General features: G+C 40.0%; 2 protein-coding genes across 2 annotated transcripts; one reads left to right on the forward strand and one right to left on the reverse strand.

The window, feature by feature from the left end:
• The first annotated feature begins 834 nt into the window (after window positions 1–834).
• cyth2 (cytohesin 2) lies at window positions 835–11,013 on the forward strand. The gene is made up of 12 exons (XM_040116696.1): window positions 835–1,043; window positions 3,244–3,394; window positions 3,790–3,856; window positions 3,938–4,056; window positions 4,138–4,218; window positions 4,460–4,572; window positions 5,368–5,516; window positions 5,629–5,740; window positions 6,425–6,501; window positions 7,543–7,614; window positions 7,700–7,854; window positions 8,023–11,013. Exons 1-12 carry the CDS (start codon window positions 977–979, stop codon window positions 8,108–8,110), a joined length of 1,251 nt encoding a protein of 416 aa, XP_039972630.1. The 5' UTR covers window positions 835–976; the 3' UTR covers window positions 8,111–11,013.
• Window positions 11,014–12,340: 1,327 nt separating this feature from the next.
• On the reverse strand, window positions 12,341–23,705 carry LOC120784503 (neuronal pentraxin-1). Its single transcript, XM_040118365.1, has 6 exons — window positions 23,599–23,705; window positions 16,785–17,712; window positions 15,255–15,756; window positions 14,329–14,582; window positions 13,112–13,291; window positions 12,341–12,566 (listed from the first exon to the last, which is right to left on the reverse strand). Exons 2-6 carry the CDS (start codon window positions 17,478–17,480, stop codon window positions 12,357–12,359), a joined length of 1,842 nt encoding a protein of 613 aa, XP_039974299.1. The 5' UTR covers window positions 17,481–17,712; window positions 23,599–23,705; the 3' UTR covers window positions 12,341–12,356.
• Window positions 23,706–25,172: the final 1,467 nt, after the last annotated feature.

Genomic DNA, 25,172 nt, shown 5'->3' on the forward strand with positions numbered 1-25,172 from the left:
TGTGTGTTTGCGTAAATATCCTCTCGTCTACTAGATTACCATTTTTGGCACATTGACTGGAAATGCAGATGCATTATAATAGAAATAAAACAATATTGTAGTCTTAACCAGTGGGTTGAAATTTTAAGTTCTTCGTTGACCTTAGAATCAGTAGCTCACAAATCAACATATCAACAATAGCTACTAACTGCACCTTGTGGTGAGACTGTCCTGTCAACTGCTGTTTCAAACGTAAAGAATGAACTTTCAACTCTGAGGCCAACATGGAAGAGATGTCCTTTAAAGTGCTCAGAAACATAAAAATGTAAACATCTTAATTTTCACTATATGGACACTGGTGAGATTATTATATCAAATAGACCAAACATTGATCTAAAGGTTTGCATTCTCCGGGTTTCCCTGTGTGTCTCCTTTTGGACCTTTGTATTTCATGTCTTGCAGTTACTGTCCTCACATTAAAATTGGTATTTATACAAGAAGATGACGAGCTGTCATTTTGAAATAAATAAAATCTATACTTGTTAAAATATCCTCCTAGTGCCCCTAAACAGAGGCGTGCAGCTACCTGGAAACATTCAGACACTTCACAGTATTTATTACAAAATATATAAGTTTACCGTTTATAAAAGTTGCTGTTCCCCACCACCTCCATGTAAAGTGAGAAAGGTTTGTAAACAGGACAGAGCCAAGTAAATATGAAATACACACATTCAAAAGCACTGACCTGTGACTTGTTAGGTCGTATAGTAGCATGATTCCCATTTAAAACTTCGTTTTTGCATTAATAAATATCAGGGATTGGATTTTGAAAAACCACTGACCGGAAGTAGACCACTCGAAAGTCAGACACCATTTCCGGTGTCGCCACCTTCTTTGTCTCCGGCCCAACGTTTCGACACTAGGTCTCTTGTCTATTTTTTTCCCATTTAGTTTTGAGGATATATTTATACATATATCCCAATTTTTCTGATATTGAATGACAGTCGACTCTGAAATATTTATGCCTAAAAGTAAAGCGCCAAAAATGGATGACCTGGACTACAGTAAGTGTGCTTACTGACAAGCTGTTTGCACAGTCTATCGCTAGCTAACTGTGGCTAGCTGTGTTTGCTAGTGGCTTAGTTTATGTGACAAACTAATCATTCCGTTAAAGATCTAGACGAAAATTGTTGTCCGTTGAATAGTAGGGACGTGCGTTTTAAATACATTTTTGGGGTTAAAAATAAGCCGCAAAGATGCATTATTTTAGCCTTGCGTAAACTATATATTGATTGTTTGACTGTGTGCTCGGAGCTAACATCGGTGGACATTTAACAACCAGACCTGCCTCCCTAGTTACACACAAAGAGCTTTTCAAAATTGTGTATTGTTTATTCTATTGATACATCCTGAAATTAGTGCCTTGGCATCTGTAGTACGAATCAAACCCTACAGTTAATCCAGACTGTGGGCGTGGTTGGTGGTGTTGTAGAGCAGCAGTTGATTTGCAGAGTAAACACACAGGTAAAGAGGGTTTGGGTGCTGCTGATCACAAGCTGCTACTGTGAGCTCCCAGTCCGGGTGGTTTGGACAAAATCGGTCACCACAATGATTTTTTTGCAAAATACGTCGATGTAGAAAATTTGATTATACACACATTTACTCTTTCCAGTTTATCAAGTAAACTTAGGTAAAAAAAAAAAAATGCACACTAATACAACAGTCCTGCAACGAATCCTAGCTTTACGAAGGTTATAATGTTCAGTTTTTGCTGAAACTTTTTTAGAGGAGTGTCATTTTGGAGGCTGCAGTTTGTGGTGCTGCTGAATTTTATTGTGTTACGGTGACAAGTGTTTCTATTATTTTGTCCACACCCATTATATCGATGAGGATCAAGAGAAACGCCTGTCTGTATAATGCAACTACTCCAGTTAAATACGACAGCAGTGCAACAAATCCTGCCTTCCTGAACGTTATGATGTTCAGTTTTAGTTTAAATTGTTTGAGGTAGCTGTTGATTTAACTATATGGTTGCTCTGGGTCTGTATTTCACAGAGCTGTTGTCTTCTGTGAAACTGAGAATTTTTAAAAATATTTTGCCCACCCCATTTGCATCAGTGATCTTATAATAAATATTTGAATCATAAATGAACATACATTTTAAGCATTACCCCTGAAAATAGTTTCAACCCACAACTGAACATTACAGCTTTTATGAGGTAGGATTTATTGCAGGGCTGTTTTATTACACGGTATTAATTTAAGCTAGATGTAACTGCTAAACTGGCAACAAAGTGTCTGTACTGGGCTATGACTTAGAATGACCACTGGTGACATTTACCCAGAAATATTTCGAGAAAAGTAATTTGATATAATTGCTTTTGTCAGGGATTTCATGCTGAGTAACTAAAATTAAATATACTTTATCCTTATCCCAACATCAGCTAAATAAATTGCTGCATAGCACCATGTTGCCCTAACCTGGTTGTTGACCTCCTGGTCTGGCCATGTCAAAAGTTTTATCAAGTGAATAATGGTGTTAACAGAATGGCCATTCAGTCTTAGTATCACAGTACCTTGCTGCCAACACTTTTTGTAGGGACTAGTTATTTAATAGAAAGTAGTTGCAATGAAAACAGTTCACAGTGAGTGACACAAATGAAAATCTATTCACATTTATTGTATTCTGTTGGCAGCTGAAATCTCAGAGGGGATATCTCATCACTGACTCTGTACTGAGTGTTACAGTCGACCTGTGCTCTGACTATGTTGGTTTCCATTGAGTGACAGATGACGAACTATCTGGTTTTTGGTATTTTTTGCACAAACGGGGTGCAACGAGGCGTTAGTGAGTAGAGGGAGGAGGGATAATAAAAGGAGAGAACAAGACAAATTGTTTGAAACTGTGGAATGACTTTAATTTAAAATTAAAAGGCTTATATCGTTCCGAAAGAGAAAACAAAACACAGCAGGCATTCTCACCCAATGCCTTTCCATTGCATGTTTTATATTAAGCTTTGCAAACTTCAGTTAGAACTGCTACTATTCCACTTCCTCCACTCCTTTCCATTGTAAGATATAGATAGAATGAATTGGTCATAGCCAGTTTGAGTAACAATGCAACAATGGTCAAAATAGTTGTATTTGTTAAGCTTTCATGTTTCTAATAATGACAACTTCTGCCTTAGGTGTTTTGGGCGCAGCTACCATTTGTTATATGTGCAAGAGCAGTAATGGAGTCATTCTTCTGTTCTTCCCTTACAGTCCCAGTAGACCTGAGCCCTGAGGAGCGCTCTGAGCTGGAGGACATCCGCAGGAGGAAAGGCGTCCTGCTGCAGGAGATCCAGAGGCTCAGGGAGGAGTTAAGAGAGGCCATTTTGGAGGTGGAGGGACTGGAGACCAGCACAGAGGGCAGGTAAGAAGAAAATTTACAGTAACACTGCTACTGCACTCTAAACATGTGGTGTTTTTGTACCAGTAGAATGGCAGAATTTGGCTTTGATTGTTTGACAATGTCAATTCCCCAATACATCATCACTTCATCACTTTCTTCACTGTGATTGATTGCATTTCAAATTAGTTGAACATTATCATACAATTTGTAACGGTGTTAAATTGCTGTGCTTGACATAGTGAAGGATATTAGAAACTATTGTTAATAATTAAAATGCTCTTAGTGTTGGGGTGATATTTTCTCATGTGATCTTGTGTGATTTGTCTTTTTGACCACTGAGTTGTTATCATTATTGATAAAAAGATGTAATTCAAAAGCAAAAGCCATTCTTTCTTATCACTTTTTTCCCTCTGCAGTAAAACTCTACAGAAAAGTAGGCATGTGGCAATGGGAAGGAAGAAATTCAACATGGACCCAAAAAAGGTAAAAATCTTCAATATTTGTACAGGTGTAGTCTGTTTCATTCTATATCACCTGTGTGGTGACTGACTCTGCTCTCTGCAGGGCATCGTGTTTCTGGTGGAGAACGAGCTCCTCAGACACACTCCAGAGGACATCGCTCAGTTTTTGTACAAGGGAGAGGGACTCAACAAGACCGCTATAGGAGATTACCTGGGAGAAAGGTGCTGTGCCAATTAATATTCTGTCCCTTTTCTCCTTCTGTATCAGCCTTTGTAACTGTGCTCTCTGTCGCTGTACTGCAGGGATGACTTCAACATCAAAGTTCTTCAGGCTTTTGTTGACCTCCATGAGTTCACTGATCTCAACCTTGTCCAGGCCCTCAGGTAAACCCTGTCCATGTTGGCAGGTTTTTTGTTTTGAACCAACGACAAAACCTCTTGACTAGTATCCTGGCAATCTCGGATAAACAAACCCTCTCAACAATGGAAAGTCCCACTCTCATTGTCACTTCAGCTTAAGGGGGGAAGGGATTCTACAAGAGAGCAGTAGAGACTGTTTAACTCTACCTTGATTGCAGAATTTGTTTTTTCCAACTTGACCTAAACCTTGACCTTTTTTCTCCAGACAGTTCCTGTGGAGTTTCCGTTTGCCCGGTGAAGCCCAAAAGATTGACAGAATGATGGAGGCCTTCGCTCAGAGATACTGCCACTGCAACCCTGGCGTCTTCCAGAGCACCGGTAAACACAAACACACACTGTCACTCTGCATTTCACGTAGGGCAGGTGGTCCTTTTTTGAGTGTAGATTTAATTGACAGTTCTTTCGACTCCTCTTATCCCAGCACAAAAGTAAAAGAAACACACACAATGAGTTCCCTACCAGAAATTATCTGACAGTCTCCCAATTCATAAACAACATGATCGCTTTTCCACAAAACCAGTTTTTGTTTGTGTTTTCATTAATTATTTCCTTGATGGTTCACTGTGCATTTTTTTTTACATTGAGTCTTACTCAAAATGTGTTTTCCTTAAGATTTAACAAATGTATTGTGTAAAAAACGATTTTTTTTTTTATGAAATCCATGTTTACTTGCTATCTGTCATATTCTTCCCCGCCTTTGCTGGCACATTGCAGCATCCTGGTGTGTTACCGTCACCTGTTGATGAATGTAGTAGTGTGAAACCATTAGCATTACAATGTGTATCGCATCACTCGAGTGTTCTTACATGAGTGTTCTTATGTGCATATGCGTGAGATAAACAAAATGGGGACCCACTCATAGAAAAACAAATGCATAGCGCTACTAGAGGTAAAAAAAACTCCACAGGGAACCTTTAAATTTTTTGAGAGGAGGTTCCTTCAGCACTCCCTTAATTGAAACAGAGGTATCTTAGCAGGTTTATCATACTAAAAAGTAGTAGAAAGCAGTATTTTTGAAACAGGGTCAATCTAGGATAAATCCAGGGGATTAATCTTTGAACAAAACATAACTCACGACTGCTGTCTTCTCTTGCGTGTCTCTCCTGTTCGCAGACACATGTTACGTGCTGTCTTTTGCCATCATTATGCTGAACACGAGCCTCCATAACCCCAATGTGAGGGACAAACCTGGGGTGGACCGCTTCATCTCGATGAACCGAGGTATCAACGAGGGGGGAGACCTGCCAGAGGAACTGCTCAGAGTATGATGAACTCTTTATTGTTTTTCTTTGCAGATGGTCAAATGGCAATTAAAATGATCATAGTAAAGGGATTTCTGAGGAGTTTATTTTATTATAATATCAATTACTCTAGAATCTCTACGAAAGCATTAAAAATGAGCCCTTCAAGATCCCTGAGGATGACGGCAACGACCTGACACACACCTTCTTCAACCCGGACAGAGAGGGCTGGCTTCTTAAACTTGGTGAGATGATGCCAATGAGGCCTTTCTGCTTTGTTGGGGAGTACTGCTGCCCTACATGTTGGCTTTAATACCGATCTTGTACAATTTAACTTATACTGACAAATGCTTTATGTCAATGTTAAAGATACAAAGATTTCCAGGATCTAGTGAGAAAACATGATATGTATGCCACTGTACTCTGTTCTCTTCTGAGGCTTTGTGCTATGATGAACCTGCCCTCCTGTCTTTGAGGTTTACTGGCTCTTTGCCTCCACTTGAATTGTCCGCTCGTAGTGTTGTGGCATTTAAACATTGCCAAAGCACGATGGAAGAGACTCGCTTTCTTGAGCCACGGCAGTCTAAAGATCTAATTGATTTCTTTTGCATGGCGGGGCCTGTGATCTGTGTGTCACTAATATCATTTCTCTTCCTCTCCTTCTCGTGTCTCCCCTGTCTCTTTCTCTCTCTTTTTGTCCTCTGTCTCCCTCTAAATCCTCTGGTCCCTTTTGTGTCTGCTTCTTCCCTGCGATTTCCACCCCCTACTGCCGCTGCTTGTTTTCTCAGGAGGTATGTACGGTCAGAGTTGTTGTAGTTTAAAAAGTAGCCACATAGTTAGCCGTAAGAATGTAGAAACTGTAGACTAGTATCCCTTCAACTTTATTTCCCTCTCCTCTCACTCATCTGGACTGTGTTCTTGTTTTTCAGGGGGGCGGGTGAAAACCTGGAAACGGCGATGGTTCATTCTCACAGACAATTGCCTTTATTACTTTGAATACACCACAGTAAGTCCTGGTTTCCTCTGTTGTGTGTCAATCCATGTAGATGCTCCAGGTTCAGTAAAGAGGATGTTGAAAAGCTTCTTATGATTATTGTGTTCAAACATTAATGTATCTGCATTGGCGTATTCTAGGTAATCATTTTGGAATTTGGGGCATTTTTTATTATTTTTCGATAAATTGTAACATTTAAGGACTTCTAGAAAATTGGGATTGTTTGTTGGAGCTGAAGATTGAGCTGCGACAGAGAATAAACTGCTGTTCCAGAGAAGGTTATTTCAAGGCAAAAGGCGATAGTGTATCTGTAAGGAAGTTGGGTCACTGAACTCAAGGATTATATTCAGAATTTATTAATCCACAGAGGGGTAACTGATTCGGTTGCACATGCGCATTAAAACAAAAGAGACACAAGTCAGACTTATAAAAGAGATACCACCACAGCATTACCAGCACTAATCTACACATGTTCCAAGAGGACATTAGTGTGTTTTGAACCCTGCCTAGATACAAAGTTATAAAGGGAAACAATACAAACTACAATGGCACTCAGTATAGCACATAGCTCCGCCAAGGCTAAATTTTGATGAAAATATATTTAAAAAAAAAAAAAAGTAATAATAATCCTGGATCCACCCCTTTAACCAGATCTGCACCAAAATCTAGTGAGTTTTTCTATGGCACATGCCCCATCCCTCCACCAAGTTTGGTGCAAATCAGTTTGGCACTTTTTGAATAATCCTGCTGACAAATAGACCAACGAACCAACAAACAGACACGGGTAAAATCACAACCTCCTTGGCAGAGGTAATTATTTGTTATGTATTGAAAGGCCAGTCATAAGTGATGCATTTAAGAAAAAGTCCATAGATTGATTTTCTTTAACCTCGTTTGTCATAATGGTTCTGAATTACAGAGTGAGGGGTTTTTGTTTGTTTTTTTTAAATTTCTATTCATTCTTGCACTGTCAAAAACCTATTGGGCTTGATTAAACCCGTAAAAACACAAAATAAAAGCCCTCTCAATTTTGTTTGTGTGTTTCACTAACAGGACAAGGAGCCGCGAGGTATCATTCCCTTGGAAAACCTAAGCATCCGTGAGGTTGAAGATCCGAGGAAGCCAGTAAGTTTGCCTTCCTGCTTAAAATTATTGCAAAGTAGTTGTGCCATGATTGTTTATCTGAGGTTCCTTGCCATTCTCCCGAAAGAACTGCTTTGAGTTGTACATCCCCAACAACCGTGGTCAGCTAATTAAGGCGTGTAAGACAGAGGCTGACGGGAGGGTAGTGGAGGGGAACCACATGGTGTACCGAATCTCCGCCCCCACACCTGAGGAGAAGGACGAATGGATCCACAGCATCAAGTATGTAAATGTTAAATGGAGGCTAATGTCCAAACCCTAGGTAGCTTCTTGTTTTAAGCGCCTAATTTCAGTGTCTTAACTGCTGCCTGGATGGTACATGTACCTTTTTTAATTGCATATTTTGATGATCCACCTCTCACCTCCAGTGTTTCTTTGTCATCTTTCCAGGTCTGCCGTCAGTGTGGATCCTTTCTACGAAATGCTTGCAGCCAGAAAGAAACGTATATCACTGAAGAAGAAGGAGGAACAACCGTAGATGATTCCCTTCATTCTCTCCCTGTCTTCCTCTGTCCTTCACACCTCTCCTTCCAACATGGGACACATGTTTTTGTCCATGCTCTTTACTACATGTTCATAAGTTCTGTTACTCCATCTTCCCAGTCCCCAAACGCATCCTCTTCTTGATATGAGGACTTCTTGCTGTCCTGTCTACCAGACTTTTGAAAGCCACATTCAGAGCAAAGAGCTCACCCCCTGTTCTTACACTACTGCTATTTTATTCAACCCGGCGCACTACAGCCACAGCACGCTGTCTGTCCCATCTTCTCACCACATTCCTCTCTCGTTCAGCATTTAAGTGAACTGTGAAACATGTCATAGGCCATATTCACACTAATGCAGATCATTTCAAGAACATTTTTTTTCCTGTTTTGGCCCTATATTTACCTTAAGCCAACTTTTCAAAACCGCTCACCAAATTTGGACGAATTTGCAAACGTCGGGAACAAGGAGGATTCAGAAAAGCTGTGATTGCCATTATCTCATGCGCTTGATTGTCTTGATCAGTTTTTAAGAATCTTGACTTGCTGGAGCACTTTCTTCTCCGCAGTTGCTTTGTTAACCACAGAAAACTTTAAAAATAGAAGAAAGTTGCTCCACAGAAATGCTAAAGGTTGTGGGCTTGTTCATGCCTAATCTATTTGTCTATTTCACTGCCTTTTTAGCATGTATAACAGAGTTTCAGAATACAATCTAAAAATGCTAAACCCATGAAACAAACAGCTTTCTGAGATTTATCTGCATTAATGTGAATATGGTTTTAGGTAGAAAGCAGCTTCAGTTCTCGTGGATTCTTCTTTCAGCCAGCTAAATGAGAAATCGCCTGTCTTGATTGTGCTTAACCCAGGCAAAATGTGAATTCGCTATTCAAACACTGAATAGATTTAGTTTCAGTTATATTTGGTCAGAGAGAAACAAAGCAGCAAATGATTCCAGATTATTGCTGTGTCCATTACTCAACGGCTTTAAATACACATTATTACTGTCCACTCTTAGATACTGTAAACATTATGGGAGGAATATGTCACTGTTCATGATTGTTTATATTTGCCAATTTGCATCGCCAGGCTGCAAATACGGTCGGGTCTTGAAGCAAAAAGTCACTTTAGAATGAATGGAGGCAAAAACAAGCAGTGTCTGCTTGTTTCAGCTCACAGAGACAACACACATATTCTTCAGCATGTTTCCTAACATGTTTGAGCAATAGCGAAGTAGAAAACCGTAATACGAGCCTGGAGGCTTTTTTAGCCGTTCCTTTATAACACTATACTGAGCAACGATAATCATGTTCACTCAGATATTACGTTACAGCATGCCACAAATCACTTCCTTCTTGCAAAACACTACAAGACGAACATCGGCAACTCTCCCACTTGTGATAAACCTGTCAGACATTAACTGTTAGAGCTGGGTCTTTCCGCTATAGTGAGTCTCAAGAAATCACAAAGGCAGCTCATTACAATGTATACTTTTTGTAAATAGATGCTAGCATATTTGTTTACGATACACATAGAAATGATTTAATTTATTCTTTATCTTTTGTTAAAATCTGATTTTTGTACGAGCTACTGTAGACCTGCATGTTGATAAACTGAGGCATCAGTCGTAGGCACTGATGCATCGCTGATCATGTTAGTGCACTGATTTGAAAAGTGTTAGTGTTCCCAGTGGAGTTGGAAAAATGGCATTTAATGTGGAAGCTGATTTATGCATAAAGTAAATTGTCTTAATTATAGTTTCTTTGGAAAAGAAGAAGATATTTTGGAGATGTTTTGTCGTCTGTTTAACTCCTGACCATACTGCAGGTTTTTTGAGTAAATCAGACTCAGTAAAGCACAAGTGGTAATCAGTTTCACAGTCTGTTTAACTAACGTACAGCCTTTATTGCATTGTCTGCCCAGTGTCCTGAAATTTTCCATCATACTACAGTGATACAAATGAAAAGACAACAAAACAAGGAACACTAATTAATCTTTGATTCATTACATAATAGTAAAATAATTCAGATGTAATGAATCAGTAACAAGTCTAGATTTGTGTTCAGTGATAGATTTGCTTGACATCCAGTTCATAAACTGTTATTTCTAGTTGTTTATTGAAGTTGGCATTTTTAGATGGTAGGAGAAATAATGTTCTACTGCACTTTATCAATTTAAGCATTTGTGAGAAAATGCTGTTACTTTGACTGACGCCACAACTCCAATACCCTGTAGCACCCTCTACTTGTGATCTCACACACACACACACACACACACACACACACACACACTGCAATATGCTGATGGATGAACCGTGAACTGGGTGGGAATATAGAATACCATCACCTGGTCAGTTCTAGCTATAGCAGCAACAGTTCCTAACCAACATGCACTGTATTTGCTCAACTGATAGAGATCGTGTCGCATGAAGCTGAATGGGGTCTTTTCTCTTTGATCAAAACATATAGACCTTGTTTCAAAAACACAGCAAGTGATTGGTCCTTCAAGCACAGATCTGTTATTGCCTTTACTCTCCCACTTCATCAAACTGACAAAGGCCTAATATTATAACTAAATGTTTGTGCTTATATAAATCTCATGGACTGTCTGTAGGCCCTCATTTGAAGTGCAAAGTTGCCAAAAAAAATACTGTTGGGACAACAGATGTTTCCAGTAAAACAAAAGAATGAACACTGAAAAGATCAGACCAAAACTGGTCCTCTATTTCAGATTCCTTTGAACCCAGAGTCACCTCTTTCAGAAAACGTCTTTATTTTGTATTTATTTATTTTTATTTACTGTGAGGTGAAGATGGATAGATCATCTGTAAATGTAGCAAAAGGAAAACCACGATACATTGCTGCCAGTAAACTACTGTGTAACAATAAAAGGTAAACCGAGATGATGGGCTGGTGGGTGTGTTTTTATTTCTTGATGCTTTTTGACTTATATTTTAGCTGTGTGGTGAAGAGGTTTGTTTTATTGTAAGATTAAGCCTGGCAAATGTAGTATAATTTGGACATTTGCAGTTGCAGCAAGTTTGTTGTAGCCTGATTTAATGGGGTCAAATTGCTCACTGGGTGTCCTCTCTTCACAGCCCTGAGTCATAAAAGCTCTTGAGGGCCAACTCTATTAACCTTAACACAATCAGTGATAATCGGTAAACAGAGATGCTTCCAGTTCACCTGCATCACTTCAAACTGACCTCTACAAAGAATGAAAAACAAAGATGTTTCTTTCACACTTTTATTTACATTGGCCTAACATTTGAAAATTAAAAAAAAACAAACACGTACATCGGAGTTCTACCCTGGCCTAAATTCAGTGTTTTATATACAGTACAATAACAGATATACAGTCAAGGCCAGATCATTTCTGAAATGAAAAAGCCACAGTGCAATCGCTTCATTACACAAAATACATCAGTCAGATTTCACAAAGTTAGAATCAAATTTATTGCAAATAAAAAGAGAAATGTCAGTGATTTGTTCAGTGAACAAACAAGCATTGTAGAATATAGAAAAGTTGGAAAAAACATAATAAACTTTATTTGTTCAAGGGGCACTGTTGCAATACAAAATTGTGGCAAGAGTCCCTGTAATAATTGTAAAACCAGCAGAGGCTGTAAAACTAAATTCAGTCTGACTGGCTTTTCATTATTTCTTCCCAAATAATACATAAATCTATCTATGAATCATAGATTATTAATATTACAAAGTGACACAAATTAACTCTACAGTTTCTTTGGTAAATTAGCTGTATCTTCCATGGAAAACTTTTATAGAAGAGAATCCAGAGTAGAAATAGATTTCTCAGCACATTTCTATCAGCATCAGTATCATACTAACAAGATACGGTTTGTCACTTCACCACAACAGGACCCATGTAGGCTCTGCTAACATTATCACAGACCCCACAGTGTTAAGTCTTATTAACAATATGACAATATGTCACATACAGCACCATTTCAAATAAAACACTAACTTATGAACACATTAGAATTTGATGTTACTGGCCATTATTTAGTGATTAGTTAATGGCCAGTAAGACCACCCAGTCACTACACAGAATCTGTAAACACAGATTAGTCTGATTTTTTTTTTTTTTTTTTTTGTAATTTCTTTTGTCTTTTTTTTTATGAAAAAGTCATTAAGTTTAAAGGAAGGCAATGATTCAGAGTGTGGAGGAGTTGGTGCCACTGAATGATCATCCTGTTCTTCTTGCACCATCTTCAGTCCCCCTATTTCAGTTACAGGGTTCAAAGGGGTATCTGGCAACGCCTCCATGAAGCTCCACTTCTGTATCGGACCATGCGATGACATCTCCTCTGAGGTGGCTGCCGCATGAGGCCAGGCTGTAAATGTCACTGGCGCTCAGGACGTGTGACCACATGTGGAGGTCTGACATCTCACCCACAAATGACTGAGTGGCATCAAAACGGCCTCCAAGAGTGTCCTGGAGAAAAGAGATGCAAGCGTAATCAAACTTTTTTTTTTTTTACTGTTATCATTGTTTTTTTGCTCATTAGCTTAGGAGACATACAGTGAGGGAGATATGAGACCATTCAACAGCTGGATCATTTCTGTCAAAATTATAAAAGATTATGTGAAGATTATGTGATACAGTAAAATATAAAACAATTAGTGTTCAGGTCAAATGGTTTCTGAAATTTGGAGGTTTAATAATATTTGTATGAAGAAACTCACTTTAAAATATCGAATCGGCAAAAAACAATGGATAAAGGCTTCCATATTGTGAATCTAACATGCTCATTATTTTCACAAATACAGGCACCTAATAGCACCAGTAGCCCATGAAGGCTTGCATGTTACCGGATATTAAAATCTGTCACTTTTCTGCAGTCAATAGTTTCCTTCCTTTCCTCCGTGGAAAAAAAATAAATAAATAAACTCACACGCAGGTACGTATCTTCTTGGACTGTAAAGATTTGTCTGCATCTGCAATGTGTGCATCTACAAAATGACTCCCTCTGTCTTTACCTGCTCCTGTCCCAGGATGAAGACCCCTCCAGGTTTGATGGGGTGCCAGGGGGAGAGATTAATCCCGGACCCTCTCTGCACTCCATCCTGGTAGGCCTCCCACTTTCCCTCCCGTGTTGACCAGGTCACACACACATGGTGCCACTTCCCATCACTCACAGACAGGGGCAACGTCGCCGCCTGCAGATGGGATATTGAAGATGCAGAGACCTTCATTTAAACATTTCCCGGAACAATATATTTTAAATACATGAACTACAAGCATGCATGAAGCCGGCAAGTTCTTAATACACACTTAAAGAGTGATATATCACCAGGCTGAAAAGCAGTGTTTCTCTGCCGTCTTGTGGTTTGTATGGTCAGAAGTGTGCTCTGTTGCACCAGTAAACACTCTCAGTAAGCACTCCTGTGCATCTTTGCAGCAAGGTTGCACCACTGGAAGTCAGCGAAAACAAGATTTCAGGAGGAGGTAAGTTAATCGTTGAGGTTAAGGTTCAGTGTTTTACTCAAGCACACCTCAACAAGGATCTCCACAGACCCTCACCCCTCTTTAGATGTTCAGAGGCAGTTTAGGCAGCAGGTGGAGGCAGAGAGTTGGAGTTCAGATGAGGAATTCCAGGGCCTTTTTTAAAGCCCCTGACAACTTGGCTTCAATTTGTAAAAGAGAACATTGCACTCCTATAACATGATTCACGATGGAAAGTTTTTAAAAAAGGATCAAAATTCTGATTCAGCAGAACCAGAGATGTTGTCTTCTTTATTCCACACATTGTTCTTCTTTGTCAAAACCTAACACAATGCAACGTGACTGCCGACAGTTTGGTCAAACATCCAGCACAAAAGACTCAGGCACAGACTCAACAAAAAGCTAAAATGCATTGTTTGATAACACTCAAACTCAGTTAATCTGCTTCATGAGGACGGTGAAGGTGTGATTTGATTGACAGCTACCCAACAACGCACCCGCTGTCATCAGACTGGTGCATGGAAGTACATTACGTAACATTGCCTCTTTCTAACTGAGCTCCACCCACTTCAAACTACTGAGAGGAAATACAGAAATCTCTCATTTGAAATAACAAAAAACTGTTGTAACTTTTGACTTTTCTTGTAGGATCCTGTCTCTCATAGTAAGAAGGTTGAGAAAATAAGTTCTTAGGGTCTTCAACACTTTAACTCAGAGGAGTAATGTGGGGTTCACATTTCTTCTCCCTCACCTTGTCGTCCACCAGCAGCTCTATGGGGTTGTTCCCCCACTCAATAAGCACCAGTTCATTGGCCTGTCCAGGGGCGGAGTAAGAGAAGGGCGTCCCCAGGCTGGGCCCCGCGCCCGCCTTCATCCAAAGACACAAAGTCAGAGCGAAGATCTCCTGCAGCAGAGTCCTCTTCACCCGCCCGAACATGTAGTTGGTTCTCATGGGGAAGCTGATCTGAAAGGCATCTGGACTCTTGGGTTTCTTCCTGCTGGAACCTGGTTTAAGGAAACATAACATCATTCCTTGACCGAGCAGTCTCACCTCAAGGTTCATTCAGTAGCTGCTCTAGTCTGGGGTTTTTGATTGTATAATATGATCTTCCTCCGCAGAATGAGTTTTTTCTGAGCAGTTAAGTCCTCCTTGTCCATGTTGGCTTAAAAGTTTATTCTTGACCTCGCGAACAGTGGTTGACAAAAAAGAAAACTCACCTCAAGGTCCATTTAGTAGCTGGTCTGGACCTTTTGATCCTGAGATTCTTTTGTCAATTACTGCGTCCAAGGTCAACAATGAACTATGAAACTCACTCCTGTTTTCAATAGAATTTAAGAAGATTATGACTGAAAGAAACATGAAATCTGGGCTGTAAAAGCTGATCATCCAAAGCAGATAACGGCTTATGAAAACAGAGAAAACAAATCACATAACTTTGCCTTTACAGAAAAATGAGCTTGAGTAATGTGCCAAACAGAAGAAAACATTCAGATTTCACACTGTACCTGGCAATATTTTGCAAGTTTTGCTGTTAATGTGCAGGTCCTTCCTTTCCCTTCTGCAGCTGCATAATTCACTACTTACACGACTCATACCAAATGCTGCTTCATTAATAAGAACTGGACATAACTCACTGTCAGCTGTTGTTATTGTCAGCGCATTTTAATGTTGTGTACCTGTGAGGTGCAGCTGGTTGAGCATCGTTTCCAGTTTATTTGAGTGGAAACCAGCGCGGGGCCCTGGGGCTCTGTATCCTGTATGTGGAACGTAACTGTGACTATCTGCTTCATTACTGTGATGGTTTTCATCATCATCATCATCATCATCATCATCATCATCATCCTTGTGGTGGCCATCATCGTGGTCGCCATGGTCACCGTCTGCATCTTGATGCTCATTATTGTGGCTGTCATCGGGGTGATCAGTGTGGTTCCCGCTGTCGTTGTGACCATCGTTATGTCCATCGTTGCGGTCGTCCGTGTGGTCATTTGGGCGTCCGTCAACGTGGCGATTGTCGTGGTGATGGTCTCCGTCGTCTCTGTGTCTGCTGGTGTCATCGTGATGCTCAGGGCTGTTGAGGGCGGCGGTGTGATGGTGCAGCTGCTGCTCCAGAGCGCTGATCTTCCTCTGCAGCAGCTCCTTCAGAGAGCTGGAGTAGGTGATGGATGCGTTCCTCTTCTGCTGAGGGAGATCAGAGTGAAGAGCAGAGGTGAAGTCTTGATAATAATTCAAAAATCCTGTCATTTAATCCCTGTGCTTCCTATTTGCAACAGACAGGACAAAGGCATCAGAGCTGCTTTGGCATAGAATCAAACCGCCATCAAGGAATCATGTGTTGGTCTGTCACCTTAAAGAACACGTGTGTGTATTTCTTTGCCTGCTATTTGCAGTCACTAATTATCTTGTATTATCAAATGCAGCACTCAGGTATGCTTTGCAGTTCTTCTCTTATTTATTGTGTCTTCCCGTATCTGCCTCTGCTTCTCTTCCTCTCAGGTAATCCAGGCTTAGTCCTGGTGTGTGCCCTGATTACCAGTCTGTCAAGGGAGATCACGATAATTACTGCTGATCTTAGACTCGTGCCCCCCCCCCCAACTCACAGAAACACACATACGCGCACACACACACACACACACACACACACACGCTGCAGCCCCTGTCATCTGTCTCACATCATCATCCAAAGAGGAGAGACATCAGAAAAGGACAGCTAAATTCACCAAGACAATCAAAACTGCAGGTAGCTAAAGAAACAAACAGGGGCCATAAGACATCCAGATGTCTGCCAAAAACCAATCAATCCACTGTAACCATATACAAGAATATCTTACATCATTGACGTCCACCTCTGAGCCTTTCGCTGCTCTCAGGTGCCCACTGAGGGACATCAAAGTGTCTCTCTTGCCAACGTAGTGAGTGGCTTTATGCGATTAAGTAATTCATTGTTCCTTCGTCTAAAGTACTTAGTAGACAAACTACTTTGGGACCTGATAATTGACAAACAATCCAGTGAGAACAGCATTAATGTGTCCAAACAAGGAGAAGCCATATACTGGCACACAGCGTATGACAAGCCTTCCTACTCCCATCTCTTTCTCATTACTCAGCTGTAATATATTTACATTAACACACTTTTTTCTTAAATGCACCATGCCTTCCCTTGTGTAGTTATGTGTTATTTGCAGGTACCTCCTCTCGCTGCTCACCTGCAAATTGTCCAGCCTCTCCTTCAGCGCCTGCAGCATCCGCTCCATCTGCTCTGGTGATGATGTGATGTCCCCTGGTGTCACATGTTTGTCCTTCACCTGGTTGTTGCTGCTGTGACCTCCATCCGTTCGTTGCCCCCCTACAGAGGTGTGGTGTGGTGAGTCTGGTATGAGGTTGCTGTTTCCATGGTGACCCTGCTGGTTGGTATGGTGCCCGATGTCAGTGTATGTTTGATGACTGGCCACTCCCGCGTGATGGGAGTACGAGCCTGTGCTGTGGCGCTCGTCGTGAGGCGTCACGCCCCGGCCGAATCCCTCGCACAGGGTGAGCTTGGCCGTCAGCTCTCTAATGGTCTCCCTCTGGTCCAGTATGGTCTCTTTCTGCTGGACAAGGCTCTCCCTGAGGTGGAGGATGGTGGCTTTGGCCTCCTCGCTCGCCCCCCACCAGCCAGCAGGAGGTGCACTTTGATGGCCTGGTCCACTGGTCCCTGCTGCCCCTACACCTGGACCCGCTGTAGGGAAGCAGGAAGGGTCTGCATCCACAGGAATAGGGGTGCAAACAAAGCGTGGGTGGGCTCCATAGTCATAGTCAGACCCTGAACTGGCAGATGCAAAGCTGAGGAGGAGTGAAAGCGGAGAAAACACAAGGGGAACAAGGAGCAGGTGTGGAGACAGAGAGTTCCTCATGATCTCCATCCACAGTGCAGTCAGAAAGACCAAGTGCTTGGTTTCACTTCAAAATGTGTGATGCCAGTTGAAGTAAAGACTGTGTTGACTTTTTCTTTGTTGTAAAGCAGACATCAGGGAGCAAGATAACAAAGGCCTCCATTTACAAAGTAGTTTTATCTTCTTTTTTTTCTGTGAGAGAAAAGTTTTATTCTGGATGTCGTTTTGTTTTCTCTCACCGGCACTGAAGAATGGAATAAACCTGTAAGACAAAGCATGAGATCTTAGATAAAGGTCATTTAGTTGCATTCACAGAGATTGGGCACAATAATATGAACACCTATCGAATAATGCATTTTAGCTTTTTGTTGAGTCTGTGCCTGAGCCTTATTTCTGCACTTTTATATGAATGTGTGTGTGTGTGTATATATATATATATATATATATATAGACACGCACGCACCTTTTTTGCTGTTCTAGTCATGATCAGTTTCCTAAAGACAAAGGACAGCATGTAGATACAGGCTTACAAACATAAAGGTCTTCAGTTCTCAGCAGGATGTGATTGGGTTGGTTGAACTCCTCAGTGGGACATCCTTGCCCAGTCTGTCTGACCAGCAACCTTACATAGCACAGTCACTTGCCAAAACAACCAGAGAATGTCCAGACAAGGATTAGTCCAAATCAGAGTTGTGACATCCTGACCAGACCAGCCAACACGATTTGGGTTGGTATCTTCAGTGTGAGTTCAGTGTGGCCCAAAAGAAAGCCACACTTAGTATCAGTATAGGGTAACAGAGTCACCCATAACATTGTTCATTTTTGAGTCAATTCTTGAGTTGATTTTGGTGGTTAATTCATGATTTGACCTGAAGGATGATGATAAAAACCTGTATAGGAAAGCAGCACTGATGAGATGACTGTACAACACAGGTGTATTTCCAAATATAAATGCCTGTATAGTCTCTTCCTTAAAATCTGGTTCCCATATTTTACCCCTAAAACTCCACGTGTTTTTCATAGTGTTTTTCATGTATCTATATTATAAAGGGTAGCTGACCTCTCTGTAACTGTAACAAGTCCTTCATTATACAGGGTCGGCATTTTGAAATGGCACACACGTGATGTGGCTGCTAAACCTCACTGACCACCTGTTGCTTGCAGTGACCAGCCTGTACATTGTGTGTGTATGTTTCACTGTGTGTTTGTGTTGATGGTTCATACATGATTTATTGCACTTTATCAATAATGTAACACGTAAAATACATGCAAAACATACACTCTTTTGAGTGACAAAAAGATCAGGTCTGCGTTCACTGAGATTTCCATAAATGACAATGCAAGAATTGTTTAATGAGATGCAGAAACAGGAGAAGAATAATTCCCTATTTTTTTAACTGAGAAGCATCTTTTTATCAAACTGTAGCACTGTCTAAGGGGGAAACAACAACCTTTGTCCTAAACTTGTCCTGTCTCTGCAGTTCCTGTTGTGATTTACGAGGCTTAGAGCGGAGAGACAGATGGCCGAGGCACAGAACCGTGTCACACCCAATCTCCACCATTTAGCCCTAAGTTTATTATCACCCACAGGTCACTCAATTAACCTAATTGCAAACAGTTGTTGTGCTATCTTAGCCAGAGATAAGTGGGCTTCCTCAGCCTTGCACGCTACTGTGTGTGTGCGTTCGTGTGCTTTTGTGTGTGTGTGTGTGTGTGTGTGTGTGTGTGTGCATGTGCGCTTGTGGGTGTGTGTGGGGGGTAATCCATGGTAAACACCAGGGTCGTGCACCATCCCTGCACCATATGGTCAAGGTGGATATTTAAGTAGTGCGATTAGTCTGACAACTGCAGTTAGAGATGGGATTAATAAAACAACTGTTGAGTCTGACAAAGCAAAGCAATTTCCATCTGTAAACAGATTTTTTTCTAGACAGAGAATATATGGCATTAAAACTATAATCCTCCCAGTGCATTATGAATCAATGTCAGCATCACTGTCTCACGCAATTAGTTTAGCCATAATTTAGCAAAGTTTAAGAAAAGCCTTAGTCCATGTAAATCACATGCAGCTGCATTGTGCATTCCCATTGCTGGTGCTTCATACTCTTGTAAGTCTCGTGTCTAGTGTTAAACGGCATGCTGCCTACCATTAAAATGCCTTTTAACTAAAAGCTGTGTGATGCCAAAACATCAGACTTGTTAACTAACATTCCATATAGATAATCCTTTCAGCGCTGCTATATTATAAGATATGCTATATCTTAAATAGTATTATATATTAAACAATATATAATTTTTTCATGTACAATATACAGTACCTCAACAATAAAAATAATGTAAAATTGAACATTATTATCAGAAAAAGTTTTAAATTAAATTTGTTTGTTATCAAACTGTGACATTAAATGCCAAATTGTCAATTCCGTGTAATATTTGAACTTCTGTTAAGAAACAGAGTGAGATTGTTTCTCCATCCAGCCTCACTCTAGTCCACTATCAAGACCACCTACACTCAGGAATAGTGACCTAAAATATAGGACTGGGATCTAACAAACCCTGCAACCTCTTTCTTAAGCTAAATCAAACAGACAAAAATCGGTTTTCATGCATTTTTAAATCCAGTTTAGTCATCAAAAAAAAAACATTGGAATTTCAATGGTCATTTCCTAATGAACCAACACAGAATACCAAAACATAGGAAATATGTACCGATATAATAAAACCATAGATAAAAACAAAAATAAAACTATATTCCATAATAAACCTGGTAAAAAAGAACCATCCAAACAAAAACTTAAAAACAGACTGGGAACAGAAAAATATGTCTCTACTGCCTTGAGACAAACTTATATGCAGCCAAAAATAAATAAATAAATAATGCTTTCGATAACTGACATCAGCGATAAAACCTGTCATTTTTTGTTCTTTTGCAAATTGATGTGTTTTTTAATCCAAAGCACAAGTTGTCTCATGTAATATTTTAATAACTAATTGTCATTTATTATTTTTAACAAGATATTGAAGTCTATAAATATGTTTGCTTTCCTGGGGTGCGTTTCTTTGCCTCCAAACTGTGAGCGGGTATATACAGAGAAGCGCTGTGGCCTCTTTGTTACATATCACTGAAATGACTGAACCGATATAGGCCAACGTTTAACACACTGTTCCGGTTACATTAATATTGTGAAAACGTCCTTACCTTGGAGTCCCTGTGAGTGCAGCTTGTGTATCCACACTGGGAACTTGTAGTGAGTTTGTCCACCTCACACACTGATCAGATTGAAGGATTTACACCAGAGGAGTGCTCAACTCCTTCTATCCCTCCCTGATTGTCTCTACCTCTCTTTTCTCTCCTCCTCTCCTCCCCTCCTTCCATTTTGTTGTCTTTTTTTTTTTTTCTTAGGAGACCACACCTCTTTTCCTGTCACACTGTCTTTACATTGACTTTTTGGCATCTTACTCTATCTCCACCATCTTTATTTTTACCCAGGAAATTTTGTTATGATTTTATAGATGAAGTCTTCATAAATTCCCATGCTCTTACAAACCAAACAAACACTTTTTTTATTTTATGTTATGTGTCCTCTGATTTTATTTTATCCTTTTAAACAAGACACAAACATTGACCTCAGCTCCTCCAGTATAGCGTCACACAGCTCACCTAGATCTCATCACAGGAGTAATTGGCCTGATTAATTCCACGCCTGACTTTCAGCGAGAGAGACGTGGCAGGTCGGCAGATGGCTGCCTTAAGGTCAAAATAAATCACACAACACTCAAACAGTGGAGCCTGCATGATGATTACCTGACAGACACTTATACTAACATTAACATTAGATAACAGGTTCAGACACACTGGCATATGTCAGGCCTCTGTGTATCTGTTTAAAACCTGACTTAACCAGACTGAAAGGCTGATGGTAGCAAAGATAAAAACGTTTTACAGAATATGTATCTCTTTATTTTAAAATTAGTGAATACTGATCTTTTTTTTGCCACCACTTGACTTTTTTCGAAGATTGTAATCTATCCACCTAATAGTCAGAGCAGTCAGATGAATATAAAGTTACAATAAACCAGACTGAGTACAAGAGATGTCCTCACAGTTCATTTGACACCTGTTGAGTATGGAGGATTAAAGAGATGAGGCAAAGTTTGTGCCATGACTCTGTGACTGTGTCTGTCTCATCGGGTATAATTCCATCTTAATTAACAGAGCTGGTTTTCCCAGAAGTGTCTGAACATGATTTAAGTGTTGTGCACAAATAGTTTTCGCAAAGGTTTACCCAATATTTATATTTTTGTAATATTTATTGAATGAATCTCTAATTAATTAATTAATTAATTAATAATTTTGTTGAAATTGTTGAAATATTCAGTGTTGGTCTTGCAGGGATAAGTGGTGCACGCATGTGCACACACACACACACACACACACACATTATGGCTACAATAGCATATTATAATAATATCACATGTCATCAGATTAATATTGTAAAAATAACCAGCCTATGCACACACGATGGCCCTCTGCTCTCATTCAGTATAGCTCACTATAAAATGCACTGTCTCTCCTTCAATAAATAATTAAAGGTACATTTACTTTTCCTGTGTGCAGAAAAAGTTCATTTTATTGTGAAGGGTTGTTAAAAATATATATTTTATATATATTTATATACACACACACACAAACACACATATATATATGTATATAAATGTGTGTGTGTGTGTGTGTGTGTGTGTGTGTGTGTGTGTGTGTGTGTGTGTGTGTGTGTGTGTGTGTGTGTGTGTGTGTGTGTGTGACTTACTTTGAGAAAAATTGGTGTGCAGTCAATCCATTTTGGTCTTGTTTTTAACTGTGTAGCCACGATAATAGTTTTATTATCAATATTATTAAATATTTTATAATTGTTTTTTGTTTTTTTTTTAAATGTTCTGTATATCAATGAAGCAATGTGCCTTGAATCTTTTCATAGAAGTGGGCAGTCAATTCCCTCCCTTCTGGAAAGTATCAGGAGGGAGGGAATGACAGGAGTATGCCATGTTTTTCATCACTGTCACATTAAGAAGCACTATTTTCCACTGATCAGTGTCATATACCTTAAGCCTCAGGGGTTTAAATTGTTGCCAGAAAAATCTCAGATAACAGTGTCTCAACAGTAATTTGACATATAATTCCACAGTGAGTGCACAACATGTTACGAAGCATTTTTCAATCAATCCCCATCCAAGTTATCTCAAATTGAAAAAATTGTTGTTTTTTTAAACTCATCTTTACCCACAATACATCTCCCCCAACCTAATTTGTGATTCAGGTTTAATGAGGGAAATAAAAAAGGAACAACGCCTTTAAATAGATTCACCCCTTCAATGCACTTCTAAATAAATTAAATGTCACAAATTATTTGTATTTTTTTGAACACACTGTCTGTCTTGGACAGACTTTACATCCAGAAAGTTTTATGCCCACGTGTTGATATGCTGATGTATGTGTGTAACTTTGACACTACATTGTCTCCTACACTACTTGTATGTGATACATTTGGACAGAGCCCAGATCAGGCGGCTGGTCTACTTTCATGCAAACACATACCCTGTCTCAGATACACAAATCTGCTTTGTCATTGCGTGACAACATGAGGGTAGATGGATGAATAGATAGGAGAGATGTTTATGACTCGTCTTTATTGTTTTATAGGTCAGTGTGAGCTGAGTTCTCCTGTCTGTCAATCTCCTTAGCTCGTGTGAATTAGGCCCTGGGGAAGCGAGCCGACACAAACAGCTTTACGGCTCAGGTCCAAGGACACGAGACCACAGACGCTCCAATGTTCCCCTCAACACCGAACCGATGACCCAGAACCCAACAGAGCACGCTAGTCTGCCACGGCTGGCAAACTGGAGGCTACTCTGATGATGGAAAGAGTCTAATGAATGGAGAGATGGTCCCGGACAAGATATTGTCCAGTAATATTAAGTTCTCTGTTGGTGCCAGTAGTGTTTTTGATTGAGTGGAGAGCCAATGAGCTGCAGCGATGAGGTAAGGACAGTGAAGTCTGTAAATTGAGTTTATTGAAAACTGACTGAACGTCTTCATAAATCCCTTACAATTATACTTGTGTGTATGCGTTTATGTTTTTGGATTTCCTACCTGCCTGTTCTGGTCTTCAAGATACAGATTCACTGTTGTGGCACAGAGTAACTCTTTAGCCTGCACTTGTTGCTCTACACTGGATGTCCAGTCTTCTGCAAGGGAAGTGCTACAGGAAGTCATGTCAGGCCATCGCCATCCTGTGGGAAAAACCTGCAACTGCAACACAAGACACCTTCAGTCAGACACCTGAATCTCCCACAGGTGATGTGATGTCAATTTACACGGTTATTTTTATGTCTCTACAAAATAAGTATATGTATTCAATGGGGCCTGAAGGGAAAGTCAGAGTTAAGCTGTGAGGAATGACTATTAAACTGACTTCCACTATTCTCTATTTTGTGAGATTATTCCACCACATTTTAGAGGAAAATAGTGTACTCTCATCCACTGCAGTACTCTGAAAGTTGCAGCCAGTATTTGTGAACATTTACTGATTAAATTTTGAATGCAAGTTTTGCAAACCCAGTTATCAAATATTACTGTTGGAGCTTGAATTAGCCAGCAGTACATGGAGTAGTGACACCAAACAACACATTCAAATTCACATTAAAAGGTTGACATTAATGCAATTCTGTGATTTTTGTTTTGTTTTTTGGTCTTATTTTATTTTTTATTGTGAATGATATGAGTTTCAGAAACCCAGATGGGGATTAACATTTTCCAGTAGGAGAATTGGAGAATGTCGTCAAATGTCTTCTGCGATAAAGGGCTTTAAATATTAATAAATAAGGGTTTCACCACTTCGCCCCCAGAATTTTATTCCTGCCTGTGTATTGAAGGCCTTAAAACATCGTTTAGACCTTTGTGTTGGAAAATAAAATTTACAGAAAACATATGACTGAACACTTAACATAAAAAATCTGGGAAAATCCCCTCAATTAAAAATGCACTGAGAGCACTCATGACCTCAGTATTCCTAAAATCCTGGTTATGGCCCCTCAAACCTGTACTTAAGGTGGCAACATTTTACATGTCCAGATCAGTCTACTTGGCTTGATGGGTACTACAGGGCCTGTGAATGTCATCAAGGTTATTCCAGCATGGGCCTCTGCAGCGCCAATTCCAGGGTTTACCTTTTTTACCTTTTTTTTATCGTCTTAATCTCTAACTGACAAATAAATATAGAGAAGTAAATTTCCCTTCAAAATGTATTGGGGCAGAAGCATGAAGAAGCATCTTTATAAAAATGATGAGACTTCTTTGGTTTTTTGGTCACATCCTTTGTGCATCAGAGGGACTCCTGACTTCAGTATTTCCACAGGCCTGGTTACAGCCTTGGTAAAGTACAAGTACTTCAAAATGGTGCTAACATCCAGTACTTGAGTAAATGTACTTAGTTACTTTTCACCACTGTGTTAGAAATATTAGGCCCCGCCTGACCTTAAGCTCTCTGGGGACTTTTTCCGCAACACGAAACTCTCCTCTTAAGGACCTTTATGTTTCTATCAACCTTTAATCTTTTCATCAGTTTATTGCAGTAAATGAAAGGCCTGTGTCCACGCAGGGCCTCCACCTCCTCCTCTTCCTCCTCCCCTGTCTTCCCTCTGAGAATGGGGAGCAGGAATGTGCGA

This window comes from Xiphias gladius, chromosome 22, assembly GCF_016859285.1.
Source record: "Xiphias gladius isolate SHS-SW01 ecotype Sanya breed wild chromosome 22, ASM1685928v1, whole genome shotgun sequence".
In the NCBI taxonomy this organism is placed as follows: domain Eukaryota; kingdom Metazoa; phylum Chordata; class Actinopteri; order Istiophoriformes; family Xiphiidae; genus Xiphias; species Xiphias gladius.